General features: G+C 37.8%; 1 protein-coding gene across 1 annotated transcript in view; it reads right to left on the bottom strand.

Moving 5' to 3' along the window:
* Positions 1 to 15,512, bottom strand: part of LOC106591039 (relaxin receptor 2) — a 270,511-nt gene that overhangs the window by 128,175 nt on the left and 126,824 nt on the right. Inside the window, exon 11 of the mRNA XM_045690182.2 lies at positions 12,645 to 12,716. Within this exon, the coding sequence (XP_045546138.1) occupies positions 12,645 to 12,716 (72 nt within the window). The remainder of the gene's footprint in view (positions 1 to 12,644; positions 12,717 to 15,512) is intronic.

Here is a 15,512-nt window from a genome sequence, read left to right as displayed (position 1 = left end):
CATTGTTCAGTTAGGGTTCTGCTAATAGTTGTCATTGTTCAGTTAGGGTTCTGCTAATAGTTGTCATTGTTCAGTTAGGGTTCTGCTAATAGTTGTCATTGTTCAGTTATGGTTCTGATTATAGTTGTCATTGTTCAGTTAGGTTTCTACTAATAGTTGTCATTGTTCAGTTAGGGTTCTGCTAATAGTTGTCATTGTTCAGTTAGGGTTCTCCTAATAGTTGTCATTGTTCAGTTAGGGTTCTACTAATAGTTGGCATTGTTCAGTTAGGGTTCTGCTCATTGTATTCATTGTTCAGTTAGGGTTCTACTAATAGTTGTCATTGTTCAGGTAGGGTTCTACTAATAGTTGTAATTGTTCAGTTAGGGTTCTGACAGTAGATGCCATTGTTCAGTTAGGGTTCTACTAATAGTTGTCTTTGTTCAGTTAGGGTTCTGCTAATAGTTGTCATTGTTCAGTTAGGGATCTGCTTATAGTTGTCATTGTTCAGTTAGGGTTCTACTAATAGTTGTCATTGTTCAGTTAGGGTTCTCCTAATAGTTCCCATTGGTCAGTTAGGGTTCTCCTAATAGTTCCCATTTTTCAGTTAGGGTTCTCCTAATAGTTCCCATTTTTCAGTTAGGGTTCTCCTAATAGTTGTCATTGTTCAGTTAGGGTTCTACTAATAGTTGTCACTGTTCAGTTAGGGTTCTACTAATAGTTGTCCCTGTTCAGTTAGGTTGCTACTAATAGTTGTCATTCTTCAGTTAGGGTTCTGCTAATAGTTGTCATTGTTCAGTTAGGGTTCTCCTAATCGTTGTCATTGTTCAGTTAGGGTTCTCCTAATAGTTGTCATTGTTCAGTTAGGGTTCTACTAATAGTTGTCATTGTTCAGTTAGGGTTCTGCTCATAGTATTCATTGTTCAGTTAGGGTTCTACTAATAGTTGTCATTGTTCAGTTAGGGTTCTACTAATAGTTGTCATTGTTCAGTTAGGGTTCTACTGATAGTTGTCATTGTTCAGTTAGGGTTCTACTCACAGTTGTTATTGTTCAGTTATGGTTCAACTAATAGTATTCATTGTTCAGTAAGGTTTCTACTAATAGTTGTCATTGTTCAGTTAGGGTTCTCCTAATAGTTGTCATTGTTCAGTTAGGGTTCTACTAATAGTTGTCATTGTTCAGTTAGGGTTCTCCTAATAGTTGTCATTGTCAAATAAGGTTCTCCTAATAGTTGTCATTGTTCAGTTAGGGTTCTGCTAATACTTGTCTTTGTTCAGTTAGGGTTCTGCAAATAGATGTCATGGATTAGTTAGGGTTCTGTTAATAGTTGTCATTGTTCAGTTAGGGTTCTGCTAATAGTTGTCATTGTTCAGTTAGGGTTCTGCTAATAGTTGTCATTGTTCAGTTAGGGTTCTACTAATAGTTGTCATTGTTAGGTTAGGGTTCTCCTAATAGTTGTCATTGTTCAGTTAGGGTTCTCCTAATAGTATTCATTGTTCAGTTAGGGTTCTACTAATAGTTGGCATTGTTCAGTTAGGGCTCTGCACATAGTATTCATTGTTCAGTTAGGGTTCTACTAATAGTTGGCATTGTTCAGTTAGGGTTCTACTAATAGTTGTCATTGTTCAGTTAGGGTTCTACTCACAGTTGTTATTGTTCAGTTAGGGTTCTACTAATAGTTGTCATTGTTAGGTTAGGGTTCTCCTAATAGTTGTCATTGTTCAGTTAGGGTTCTCCTAATAGTTGTCATTGTTCAGTTAGGGTTCTACTAATAGTTGGCATTGTTCAGTTAGGGTTCTGCTCATAGTATTCATTGTTCAGTTAGGGATCTACTAATAGTTGTCATTGTTCAGTTAGGGTTCCACTAATAGTTGTCATTGTTCAGTTAGGGTTCTACTCACAGTTGTTATTGTTCAGTTAGGTTGCTACTAATAGTTGTCATTCTTCAGTTAGGGTTCTGCTAATAGTTGTCATTGTTCAGTTAGGGTTCTCCTAATCGTTGTCATTGTTCAGTTAGGGTTCTCCTAATAGTTGTCATTGTTCAGTTAGGGTTCTACTCACAGTTGTTATTGTTCAGTTATGGTTCAACTAATAGTATTCATTGTTCAGTAAGGTTTCTACTAATAGTTGTCATTGTTCAGTTAGGGTTCTCCTAATAGTTGTCATTGTTCAGTTAGGGTTCTACTAATACTTGTCATTGTTCAGTTAGGGTTCTCCTAATAGTTGTCATTGTCAAATAAGGTTCTCCTAATAGTTGTCATTGTTCAGTTAGGGTTCTGCTAATACTTGTCTTTGTTCAGTTAGGGTTCTGCAAATAGATGTCATGGATTAGTTAGGGTTCTGTTAATAGTTGTCATTGTTCAGTTAGGGTTCTGCTAATAGTTGTCATTGTTCAGTTAGGGTTCTGCTAATAGTTGTCATTGTTCAGTTAGGGTTCTGCTAATAGTTGTCATTGTTCAGTTAGGGTTCTGCTAATAGTTGTCATTGTTCAGTTAGGGTTCTGCAAATAGTTTTCATTGTTCAGTTAGGGTTCTGCTAATAGTTGTCATTGTTCAGTTAGGGTTCTGCTAATAGTTGTCATTGTTCAGTTATGGTTCTGATTATAGTTGTCATTGTTCAGTTAGGTTTCTACTAATAGTTGTCATTGTTCAGTTAGGGTTCTGCTAATAGTTGTCATTGTTCAGTTAGGGTTCTCCTAATAGTTGTCATTGTTCAGTTAGGGTTCTACTAATAGTTGGCATTGTTCAGTTAGGGTTCTGCTCATTGTATTCATTGTTCAGTTAGGGTTCTACTAATAGTTGTCATTGTTCAGGTAGGGTTCTACTAATAGTTGTAATTGTTCAGTTAGGGTTCTGACAGTAGATGCCATTGTTCAGTTAGGGTTCTACTAATAGTTGTCTTTGTTCAGTTAGGGTTCTGCTAATAGTTGTCATTGTTCAGTTAGGGATCTGCTTATAGTTGTCATTGTTCAGTTAGGGTTCTACTAATAGTTGTCATTGTTCAGTTAGGGTTCTCCTAATAGTTCCCATTGGTCAGTTAGGGTTCTCCTAATAGTTCCCATTTTTCAGTTAGGGTTCTCCTAATAGTTCCCATTTTTCAGTTAGGGTTCTCCTAATAGTTGTCATTGTTCAGTTAGGGTTCTACTAATAGTTGTCACTGTTCAGTTAGGGTTCTACTAATAGTTGTCCCTGTTCAGTTAGGTTGCTACTAATAGTTGTCATTCTTCAGTTAGGGTTCTGCTAATAGTTGTCATTGTTCAGTTAGGGTTCTCCTAATCGTTGTCATTGTTCAGTTAGGGTTCTCCTAATAGTTGTCATTGTTCAGTTAGGGTTCTACTAATAGTTGTCATTGTTCAGTTAGGGTTCTGCTCATAGTATTCATTGTTCAGTTAGGGTTCTACTAATAGTTGTCATTGTTCAGTTAGGGTTCTACTAATAGTTGTCATTGTTCAGTTAGGGTTCTACTGATAGTTGTCATTGTTCAGTTAGGGTTCTACTCACAGTTGTTATTGTTCAGTTATGGTTCAACTAATAGTATTCATTGTTCAGTAAGGTTTCTACTAATAGTTGTCATTGTTCAGTTAGGGTTCTCCTAATAGTTGTCATTGTTCAGTTAGGGTTCTACTAATAGTTGTCATTGTTCAGTTAGGGTTCTCCTAATAGTTGTCATTGTCAAATAAGGTTCTCCTAATAGTTGTCATTGTTCAGTTAGGGTTCTGCTAATACTTGTCTTTGTTCAGTTAGGGTTCTGCAAATAGATGTCATGGATTAGTTAGGGTTCTGTTAATAGTTGTCATTGTTCAGTTAGGGTTCTGCTAATAGTTGTCATTGTTCAGTTAGGGTTCTGCTAATAGTTGTCATTGTTCAGTTAGGGTTCTACTAATAGTTGTCATTGTTAGGTTAGGGTTCTCCTAATAGTTGTCATTGTTCAGTTAGGGTTCTCCTAATAGTATTCATTGTTCAGTTAGGGTTCTACTAATAGTTGGCATTGTTCAGTTAGGGCTCTGCACATAGTATTCATTGTTCAGTTAGGGTTCTACTAATAGTTGGCATTGTTCAGTTAGGGTTCTACTAATAGTTGTCATTGTTCAGTTAGGGTTCTACTCACAGTTGTTATTGTTCAGTTAGGGTTCTACTAATAGTTGTCATTGTTAGGTTAGGGTTCTCCTAATAGTTGTCATTGTTCAGTTAGGGTTCTCCTAATAGTTGTCATTGTTCAGTTAGGGTTCTACTAATAGTTGGCATTGTTCAGTTAGGGTTCTGCTCATAGTATTCATTGTTCAGTTAGGGATCTACTAATAGTTGTCATTGTTCAGTTAGGGTTCCACTAATAGTTGTCATTGTTCAGTTAGGGTTCTACTCACAGTTGTTATTGTTCAGTTAGGTTGCTACTAATAGTTGTCATTCTTCAGTTAGGGTTCTGCTAATAGTTGTCATTGTTCAGTTAGGGTTCTCCTAATCGTTGTCATTGTTCAGTTAGGGTTCTCCTAATAGTTGTCATTGTTCAGTTAGGGTTCTACTAATAGTTGTCATTGTTCAGTTAGGGTTCTGCTCATAGTATTCATTGTTCAGTTAGGGTTCTACTAATAGTTGTCATTGTTCAGTTAGGGTTCTACTAATAGTTGTCATTGTTCAGTTAGGGTTCTACTGATAGTTGTCATTGTTCAGTTAGGGTTCTACTCACAGTTGTTATTGTTCAGTTATGGTTCAACTAATAGTATTCATTGTTCAGTAAGGTTTCTACTAATAGTTGTCATTGTTCAGTTAGGGTTCTCCTAATAGTTGTCATTGTTCAGTTAGGGTTCTACTAATACTTGTCATTGTTCAGTTAGGGTTCTCCTAATAGTTGTCATTGTCAAATAAGGTTCTCCTAATAGTTGTCATTGTTCAGTTAGGGTTCTGCTAATACTTGTCTTTGTTCAGTTAGGGTTCTGCAAATAGATGTCATGGATTAGTTAGGGTTCTGTTAATAGTTGTCATTGTTCAGTTAGGGTTCTGCTAATAGTTGTCATTGTTCAGTTAGGGTTCTGCTAATAGTTGTCATTGTTCAGTTAGGGTTCTACTAATAGTTGTCATTGTTAGGTTAGGGTTCTCCTAATAGTTGTCATTGTTCAGTTAGGGTTCTCCTAATAGTATTCATTGTTCAGTTAGGGTTCTACTAATAGTTGGCATTGTTCAGTTAGGGTTCTGCTCATAGTATTCATTGTTCAGTTAGGGTTCTACTAATAGTTGTCATTGTTCAGTTAGGGTTCTACTAATAGTTGTCATTGTTCAGTTAGGGTTCTACTCACAGTTGTTATTGTTCAGTTAGGGTTCTACTAATAGTTGTCATTGTTCAGTTAGGGTTCTGCTAATAGTTGTCATTGTTCAGTTAGGGTTCTGCTAATAGTTGTCATTGTTCAGTTAGGGTTCTGCTAATAGTTGTCATTGTTCAGTTAGGGTTCTACTAATAGTTGTCATTGTTCAGTTAGGGTTCTGCTAATAGTTGTCATTGTTCAGTTAGGGTTCTACTAATAGTTGTCATTGTTCAGTTAGGGTTCTACTAATAGTTGTCATTGTTCAGTTAGGGTTCTACTATAAGTTGTCATTGTTCAGTTAGGGTTCTACTAATAGTTGTCATTGTTCAGTTAGGGTTCTCCTAATAGTTGTCATTGTCAAATAGGGTTCTCCTAATAGTTCCCATTGTTCAGTTAGGGTTCTCCTAATAGTTCCCATTGTTCAGTTAAAGTTCTCCTAATAGTTGTCATTGTTAAGTTAGGGTTCTCCTAATAGTTGTCATTGTTCAGTTAGGTTGCTACTAATAGTTGTCATTGTTCAGTTAGGGTTCTGCTAATAGTTGTCATTGTTCAGTTAGGGTTCTGCTAATAGTTGTCATTGTTCAGTTAGGGTTCTGCTTATAGTTGTCATTGTTCAGTTAGGGTTCTACTAATAGTTGTCATTGTTCAGTTAGGGTTCTGCTAATAGTTGTCATTGTTCAGTTAGGGTTCTACTAATAGTTGTCATTGTTCAGTTAGGGTTCTACTAATAGTTGTCATTGTTCAGTTAGGGTTCTGCTAATTGTATTCATTGTTCAGTTAGGGTTCTACTAATAGTTGTCATTGTTCAGTTAGGGTTCTACTATAGTTGTCATTGTTCAGTTAGGGTTCTACTAATAGTTGTCATTGTTCAGTTAGGGTTCTCCTAATAGTTGTCATTGTTCAGTTAGGGTTCTCCTAATAGTTGTCATTGTTCAGTTAGGGTTCTCCTAATAGTTGTCATTGTTCAGTTAGGGTTCTCCTAATAGTTGTCATTGTTCAGTTAGGGTTCTCCTAATAGTTGTCATTGTTCAGTTAGGGTTGCTACTAATAGTTGTCATTGTTCAGTTAGGGTTCTGCTAATAGTTGTCATTGTTCAGTTAGGGTTCTCCTAATAGTATTGATTGTTCAGTTAGGGTTCTACTAATAGTTGGCATTGAACAATTAGGGCTCTGCTCATAGTATTCATTGTTCAGTTAGGGTTCTACTAATAGTTGGCATTGTTCAGTTAGGGTTCTACTAATAGTTGTCATTGTTCAGTTAGGGTTCTACTCACAGTTGTTATTGTTCAGTTAGGGTTCTACTAATAGTTGTCATTGTTCAGGTAGGGTTCTCCTAATAGTTGTCATTGTTCAGTTAGGGTTCTGCTAATAGTTGTCATTGTTCAGTTAGGGTTCTGCTAATAGTTGTCATTGTTCAGTTAGGGTTCTACTAATAGTTGTCATTGTTAGGTTAGGGTTCTCCTAATAGTTGTCATTGTTCAGTTAGGGTTCTCCTAATAGTATTCATTGTTCAGTTAGGGTTCTACTAATAGTTGGCATTGAACAATTAGGGCTCTGCTCATAGTATTCATTGTTCAGTTAGGGTTCTACTAATAGTTGGCATTGAACAATTAGGGCTCTGCTCATAGTATTCATTGTTCAGTTAGGGTTCTACTAATAGTTGTCATTGTTCAGTTAGGGTTCTACTAATAGTTGTCATTGTTCAGTTAGGGTTCTACTAATAGTTGTCTATTGTTCAGTTAGGGTTCTGCTAATAGTTGTCATTGTTCAGTTAGGGTTCTCCTAATAGTTGTCATTGTTCAGTTAGGGTTCTACTAATAGTTGTCATTGTTCAGTTAGGGTTCTGCTAATAGTTTCATTGTTCAGTTAGGGATCTACTAATAGTTGTCATTGTTCAGTTAGGGTTCTACTAATAGTTGTCATTGTTCAGTTAGGGTTCTACTAATAGTTGTCATTGTTCAGTTAGGGTTCTACTAATAGTTGTCATTGTTCAGTTAGGGTTCTACTAATAGTTGTCATTGTTCAGTTAGGTTGCTACTAATAGTTGTCATTCTTCAGTTAGGGTTCTGCTAATAGTTGTCATTGTTCAGTTAGGGTTCTCCTAATCGTTGTCATTGTTCAGTTAGGGTTCTCCTAATAGTTGTCATTGTTCAGTTAGGGTTCTACTAATAGTTGTCATTGTTCAGTTAGGGTTCTGCTCATAGTATTCATTGTTCAGTTAGGGTTCTACTAATAGTTGTCATTGTTCAGTTAGGGTTCTACTAATAGTTGTCATTGTTCAGTTAGGGTTCTACTGATAGTTGTCATTGTTCAGTTAGGGTTCTCCTCACAGTTGTTATTGTTCAGTTATGGTTCAACTAATAGTATTCATTGTTCAGTAAGGGTTTCTACTAATAGTTGTCATTGTTCAGTTAGGGTTCTGCTAATAGTTGTCTATTGATTCAGTTAGGGTTCTACTAATAGTTGTCATTGTTCAGTTAGGGTTCTCCTAATAGTTGTCATTGTTCAGTTAGGGTTCTCCTAATAGTTGTCATTGTTCAGTTAGGGTTCTACTAATAGTTGTCATTGTTCAGTTAGGGTTCTGCAAATAGTATGTCATTGTTCAGTTAGGGTTCTGCTAATAGTTGTCATTGTTCAGTTAGGGTTCTACTAATAGTTGTCATTGTTCAGTTAGGGTTCTGCTAATAGTTGTCATTGTTCAGTTAGGGTTCTACTAATAGTTGTCATTGTTAGGTTAGGGTTCTCCTAATAGTTGTCATTGTTCAGTTAGGGTTCTCCTAATAGTTGTCATTGTTCAGTTAGGGTTCTACTAATAGTTGGCATTGTTCAGTTAGGGTTCTGCTCATAGTATTCATTGTTCAGTTAGGGATCTACTAATAGTTGTCATTGTTCAGTTAGGGTTCTACTAATAGTTGTCATTGTTCAGTTAGGGTTCTACTCACAGTTGTTATTGTTCAGTTAGGGTTCTACTAATAGTTGTCACTGTTCAGTTAGGGTTCTGCTAATAGTATTCATTGTTCAGTTAGGGTTCTGCTAATAGTTGTCATTGTTCAGTTATGGTTCTGCTTATAGTTGTCATTGTTCAGTTAGGGTTCTACTAATAGTTGTCATTGTTCAGTTAGGGTTCTGCTAATAGTTGTCATTGTTCAGTTAGGGTTCTCCTAATAGTTGTCATTGTTCAGTTAGGGTTCTACTAATAGTTGGCATTGTTCAGTTAGGGTTCTACTCATAGTTGTCATTGTTCAGTTAGGGTTCTACTAATAGTTGTCATTGTTCAGTTAGGGTTCTACTAATAGTTGTCATTGTTCAGTTAGGGTTCTACTAATAGTTGTCATTGTTCAGTTAGGGTTCTGCTAATAGTTATCATTGTTCAGTTAGGGTTCTACTAATAGTTGTCATTGTTCAGTTAGGGTTCTCACTAATAGTTGTCATTGTTCAGTTAGGGTTGCTACTAATAGTTGTCATTGTTCAGTTAGGGTTCTGCTAATAGTTGTCATTGTTCAGTTAGGGTTCTACTAATAGTTGTCATTGTTCAGTTAGGGTTCTGCTAATAGTTGTCATTGTTCAGTTAGGGTTCTGCTAATAGTTGTCATTGTTCAGTTAGGGTTCTGCTAATAGTTGTCATTGTTCAGTTAGGGTTCTACTAATAGTTGTCATTGTTCAGTTAGGGTTCTCCTAATAGTTGTCATTGTTCAGTTAGGGTTCTCCTAATAGTATTGATTGTTCAGTTAGGGTTCTACTAATAGTTGGCATTGAACAATTAGGGCTCTGCTCATAGTATTCATTGTTCAGTTAGGGTTCTACTAATAGTTGTCATTGTTCAGTTAGGGTTCTACTAATAGTTGTCATTGTTCAGTTAGGGTTCTGCTAATAGTTGTCATTGTTCAGTTAGGGTTCTGCTAATAGTTGTCATTGTTCAGTTAGGGTTCTGCTAATAGTTGTCATTGTTCAGTTAGGGTTCTGCTAATAGTTGTCATTGTTCAGTTAGGGTTCTACTAATAGTTGTCATTGTTCAGTTAGGGTTCTACTAATAGTTGTCATTGTTCAGTTAGGGTTCTCCTAATAGTTGTGATTGTTCAGTTAGGGTTCTACTAATAGTTGGCATTGTTCAGTTAGGGCTCTGCTCATAGTATTCATTGTTCAGTTAGGGTTCTACTAATAGTTGTCATTGTTCAGTTAGGGTTCTACTAATAGTTGTCATTGTTCAGTTAGGGTTCTACTAATAGTTGTCATTGTTCAGTTAGGGTTCTACTAATAGTTGTCATTGTTCAGTTAGGGTTCTCCTAATAGTTGTCATTGTTCAGTTAGGGTTCTGCTAATAGTTGTCATTGTTCAGTTAGGGTTCTGCTAATAGTTGTCATTGTTCAGTTAGGGTTCTACTAATAGTTGTCATTGTTCAGGTTAGGGTTCTCCTAATAGTTGTCATTGTTCAGTTAGGGTTCTCCTAATAGTATTCATTGTTCAGTTAGGGTTCTACTAATAGTTGTCATTGATCAGTTAGGGTTCTGCTAATAGTATTCATTGTTCAGTTAGGGTTCTACTAATAGTTGTCATTGTTCAGTTAGGGTTCTGCTAATAGTATGTCATTGTTCAGTTAGGGTTCTACTAATAGTTGTCATTGTTCAGTTAGGGTTCTGACTAATAGTTGTCATTGTTCAGTTAGGGTTCTACTAATAGTTGTCATTGTTCAGTTAGGGTTCTGCTAATAGTTGTCATTGTTCAGTTAGGGTTCTGCTAATAGTTGTCATTGTTCAGTTAGGGTTCTACTAATAGTTGTCATTGTTCAGTTAGGGTTCTGCTAATAGTTGCCATTGTTCAGTTAGGGTTCTCCTAATAGTTCCCATTTTTCAGTTAGGGTTCTCCTAATAGTTCCCATTTTTCAGTTAGGGTTCTCCTAATAGTTGTCATTGTTCAGTTAGGGTTCTACTAATAGTTGTCACTGTTCAGTTAGGGTTCTACTAATAGTTGTCCCTGTTCAGTTAGGGTTGCTACTAATAGTTGTCATTGTTCAGTTAGGGTTCTGCTAATAGTTGTCATTGTTCAGTTAGGGTTCTCCTAATAGTTGTCATTGTTCAGTTAGGGTTCTCCTAATAGTTGTCATTGTTCAGTTAGGGTTCTACTAATAGTTGTCATTGTTCAGTTAGGGTTCTGCTAATAGTTGTCATTGTTCAGTTAGGGTTCTACTAATAGTTGTCATTGTTCAGTTAGGGTTCTACTAATAGTTGTCATTGTTCAGTTAGGGTTCTACTAATAGTTGTCATTGTTCAGTTAGGGTTCTACTAACAGTTGTCATTGTTCAGTTAGGGTTCTACTAATAGTATGTCATTGTTCAGTTAGGGTTCTACTAATAGTTGTCATTGTTCAGTTAGGGTTCTCCTAATAGTTGTCATTGTTCAGTTAGGGTTCTACTAATAGTTGTCATTGTTCAGTTAGGGTTCTCCTAATAGTTGTCATTGTTCAGATAGGGTTCTCCTAATAGTTGTCATTGTTCAGTTAGGGTTCTGCTAATACTTGTCTTTGTTCAGTTAGGGTTCTGCAAATAGATGTCATGGATTCAGTTAGGGTTCTGCTAATAGTTGTCATTGTTCAGTTAGGGTTCTGCTAATAGTTGTCATTGTTCAGTTAGGGTTCTGCTAATAGTTGTCATTGTTCAGTTAGGGTTCTACTAATAGTTGTCATTGTTAGGTTAGGGTTCTCCTAATAGTTGTCATTGTTCAGTTAGGGTTCTCCTAATAGTATTCATTGTTCAGTTAGGGTTCTACTAATAGTTGGCATTGTTCAGTTAGGGCTCTGCACATAGTATTCATTGTTCAGTTAGGGTTCTACTAATAGTTGGCATTGTTCAGTTAGGGTTCTACTAATAGTTGTCATTGTTCAGTTAGGGTTCTACTCACAGTTGTTATTGTTCAGTTAGGGTTCTACTAATAGTTGTCATTGTTAGGTTAGGGTTCTCCTAATAGTTGTCATTGTTCAGTTAGGGTTCTCCTAATAGTTGTCATTGTTCAGTTAGGGTTCTACTATTAGTTGGCATTGTTCAGTTAGGGTTCTGCTCATAGTATTCATTGTTCAGTGAGGGTTCTACTAATAGTTGTCATTGTTCAGTTAGGGTTCCACTAATAGTTGTCATTGTTCAGTTAGGGTTCTACTCACAGTTGTCATTGTTCAGTTAGGGTTGCTACTAATAGTTGTCATTGTTCAGTTAGGGTTCTGCTAATAGTTGTCATTGTTCAGTTAGGGTTCTCCTAATCGTTGTCATTGTTCAGTTAGGGTTCTCCTAATAGTTGTCATTGTTCAGTTAGGGTTCTACTAATAGTTGTCTATTGTTCAGTTAGGGTTCTACTAATAGTTGTCATTGTTCAGTAAGGGTTCTACTAATAGTTGTCATTGTTCAGTTAGGGTTCTCCTAATAGTTGTCATTGTTCAGTTAGGGTTCTACTAATAGTTGTCATTGTTCAGTTAGGGTTCTCCTAATAGTTGTCATTGTTCAAATAGGGTTCTCCTAATAGTTGTCATTGTTCAGTTAGGGTTCTGCTAATAGTTGTCTTTGTTCAGTTAGGGTTCTGCTAATAGTTGTCATTGTTCAGTTAGGGTTCTGCTAATAGTTGTCATTGTTCAGTTAGGGTTCTGCTAATAGTTGTCATTGTTCAGTTAGGGTTCTGCTAATAGTTGTCATTGTTCAGTTAGGGTTCTGCTAATAGTTGTCATTGTTCAGTTAGGGTTCTGCTAATAGTTGTCATTGTTCAGTTAGGGTTCTGCTAATAGTTGTCATTGTTCAGTTAGGGTTCTGCTAATAGTTGTCATTGTTCAGTTAGGGTTCTGCTAATAGTTGTCATTGTTCAGTTAGGGTTCTACTAATAGTTGTCATTGTTCAGTTAGGGTTCTACTAATAGTTGTCATTGTTCAGTTAGGGTTCTGCTAATAGTTGTCATTGTTCAGTTAGGGTTCTCCTAATAGTTGTCATTGTTCAGTTAGGGTTCTACTAATAGTTGGCATTGTTCAGTTAGGGTTCTGCTCATTGTATGTCATTGTTCAGTTAGGGTTCTACTAATAGTTGTCATTGTTCAGTTAGGGTTCTACTAATAGTTGTAATTGTTCAGTTAGGGTTCTGACAGTAGATGCCATTGTTCAGTTAGGGTTCTCCTAATAGTATTCATTGTTCAGTTAGGGTTCTACTAATAGTTGGCATTGTTCAGTTAGGGCTCTGCACATAGTATTCATTGTTCAGTTAGGGTTCTACTAATAGTTGGCATTGTTCAGTTAGGGTTCTACTAATAGTTGTCATTGTTCAGTTAGGGATCTGCTAATAGTTGTCTTTGTTCAGTTAGGGTTCTACTAATAGTATTCATTGTTCAGTTAATTTTCAACTCACAGTTCTTCTAGAACCACTAGAGACTGAAAAGTGTTCTCCGGAAGAGTTGTGATCTTGTTGTCCATTAGGAGCCTGTCAGGGATAGAGAGAATTACTACAGTTTAATGGTTTCCAACACTTGTTTATCACAGAGACACACACAGTCTTGTTCAGCTGACATTGTGGGGACACACAATTCAGTCCCATTCAAAATCCTATTTTCCCTAACACCTAACCCTAACCCGTAATCTTACCCTAACCCTAACCTAAACCTTAAAACTAAAACTAACCCTAGCTCCTAACCCTAACCCGTAACCTTACCCTAACCCTAACCTTAAAACTAAAACTAACCCTATCTCCTAACCCTAACCCGTAACCTTACCCTAAGCCTAACCTAAAAACTCAAACTAACCCTATCTCCTAACCCTAACCGTTAATATAATTCTAAACCTAACACTAATTCTAACCTGAACCCTAAACCCCCTAGAAATAGCATTTGACCTTGTGGGGACTAACAAAAAGTCCCCAGTTGGTCAGAATGTTGTTTGTTTACTATTCTTGTTAACTAACACATCCACACACACACACACACCTCCTCACTAGTAAAGGGGGCTGACAGGGAGTGGTTGAGATAATTACTACAAAACAACACTAATGCAGAAAACATACACACACAACTCACCCACTCACTCATAAACTAGACTAGGCTGATAGAGTGGTTGTGTGAGTTACTAGGCTGACAGAGTGGTTGTGTGAGTTACTAGGCTGACAGAGTGGTTGTGTGAGTTACTAGGCTGACAGAGTGGTTGTGTGAGTTACTAGGCTGACAGAGTGGTTGTGTGAGTTACTAGGCTGATAGAGTGGTTGTGTGAGTTACTAGGCTGACAGAGTGGTTGTGTGAGTTACTAGGCTGACAGAGTGGTTGTGTGAGTTACTAGGCTGACAGAGTGGTTGTGTGAGTTACTAGGCTGACAGAGTGGTTGTGTGAGTTACTAGGCTGATAGAGTGGTTGTGTGAGTTACTAGGCTGACAGAGTGGTTGTGTGAGTTACTAGGCTGACAGAGTGGTTGTGTGAGTTACTAGGCTGACAGAGTGGTTGTGTGAGTTACTAGGCTGATAGAGTGGTTGTGTGAGTTACTAGGCTGACAGAGTGGTTGTGTGAGTTACTAGGCTGACAGAGTGGTTGTGTGAGTTACTAGGCTGATAGAGTGGTTGTGTGAGTTACTAGGCTGATAGAGTGGTTGTGTGAGTTACTAGGCTGATAGAGTGGTTGTGTGAGTTACTAGGCTGACAGAGTGGTTGTGTGAGTTACTAGGCTGAAAGAGTGGTTGTGTGAGTTACTAGGCTGACAGAGTGGTTGTGTGAGTTACTAGGCTGACAGAGTGGTTGTGTGAGTTACTAGGCTGACAGAGTGGTTGTGTGAGTTACTAGGCTGAAAGAGTGGTTGTGTGAGTTACTAGGCTGACAGAGTGGTTGTGTGAGTTACTAGGCTGACAGAGTGGTTGTGTGAGTTACTAGGCTGACAGAGTGGTTGTGTGAGTTACTAGGCTGACAGAGTGGTTGTGTGAGTTACTAGGCTGACAGAGTGGTTGTGTGAGTTACTAGGCTGACAGAGTGGTTGTGTGAGTTACTAGGCTGACAGAGTGGTTGTGTGAGTTACTAGGCTGATAGAGTGGTTGTGTGAGTTACTAGGCTGACAGAGTGGTTGTGTGAGTTACTAGGCTGACAGAGTGGTTGTGTGAGTTACTAGGCTGACAGAGTGGTTGTGTGAGTTACTAGGCTGACAGAGTGGTTGTGTGAGTTACTAGGCTGACAGAGTGGTTGTGTGAGTTACTAGGCTGACAGAGTGGTTGTGTGAGTTACTAGGCTGAAAGAGTGGTTGTGTGAGTTACTAGGCTGACAGAGTGGTTGTGTGAGTTACTAGGCTGACAGAGTGGTTGTGTGAGTTACTAGGCTGACAGAGTGGTTGTGTGAGTTACTAGGCTGATAGAGTGGTTGTGTGAGTTTACTAGGCTGATAGAGTGGTTGTGTGAGTTACTAGGCTGACAGAGTGGTTGTGTGAGTTACTAGGCTGACAGAGTGGTTGTGTGAGTTACTAGGCTGACAGAGTGGTTGTGTGAGTTACTAGGCTGACAGAGTGGTTGTGTGAGTTACTAGGCTGACAGAGTGGTTGTGTGAGTTACTAGGCTGACAGAGTGGTTGTGTGAGTTACTAGGCTGACAGAGTGGTTGTGTGAGTTACTAGGCTGACAGAGTGGTTGTGTGAGTTACTAGGCTGACAGAGTGGTTGTGTGAGTTACTAGGCTGACAGAGTGGTTGTGTGAGTTACTAGGCTGATAGAGTGGTTGTGTGAGTTACTAGGCTGACAGAGTGGTTGTGTGAGTTACTAGGCTGACAGAGTGGTTGTGTGAGTTACTAGGCTGATAGAGTGGTTGTGTGAGTTATGAACAATACTTGTGAAAGATAGAAAACACACAATGTGTGCAAGCTCGTGCACAAACAAAACGCTTCAGAGAGTTTGTGTAGGAGTCACATTAGATACATTCTGACATCCAAAACAGGCAACAAGACCTGTTTGTTCCCACACACTAACACACCTCCCACATGTACATTACCTGACACATACACACTAACACACCTCCCCCATGTACCTTACCTGACACATACACACTAACACACAGTCACACCTTGGGACACAGACACTATGATATTACATAAAACAGCTGTTAGATTGATTCAGTGTCAGCAATAAGACACCACCAGTTTATTTTATGAGAAATACATTAAAAACACAACACTATTTGTAATAGACATCAATACTGGGGAGAAATATTCTAGCCAGGTCGCTCCAAATGAGACATGGCTTCTGTATGTGTGCCATTCAGAAAGT

This window comes from Salmo salar, chromosome 11 (assembly GCF_965601325.2).
Source record: "Salmo salar chromosome 11, fSalSal1, whole genome shotgun sequence".
Classification (NCBI taxonomy): Eukaryota; Metazoa; Chordata; class Actinopteri; order Salmoniformes; family Salmonidae; genus Salmo; species Salmo salar.
The sequence above is the reverse complement of the archived record's forward strand: the minus strand, read 5'-3'. Positions and strand labels throughout refer to the sequence as shown.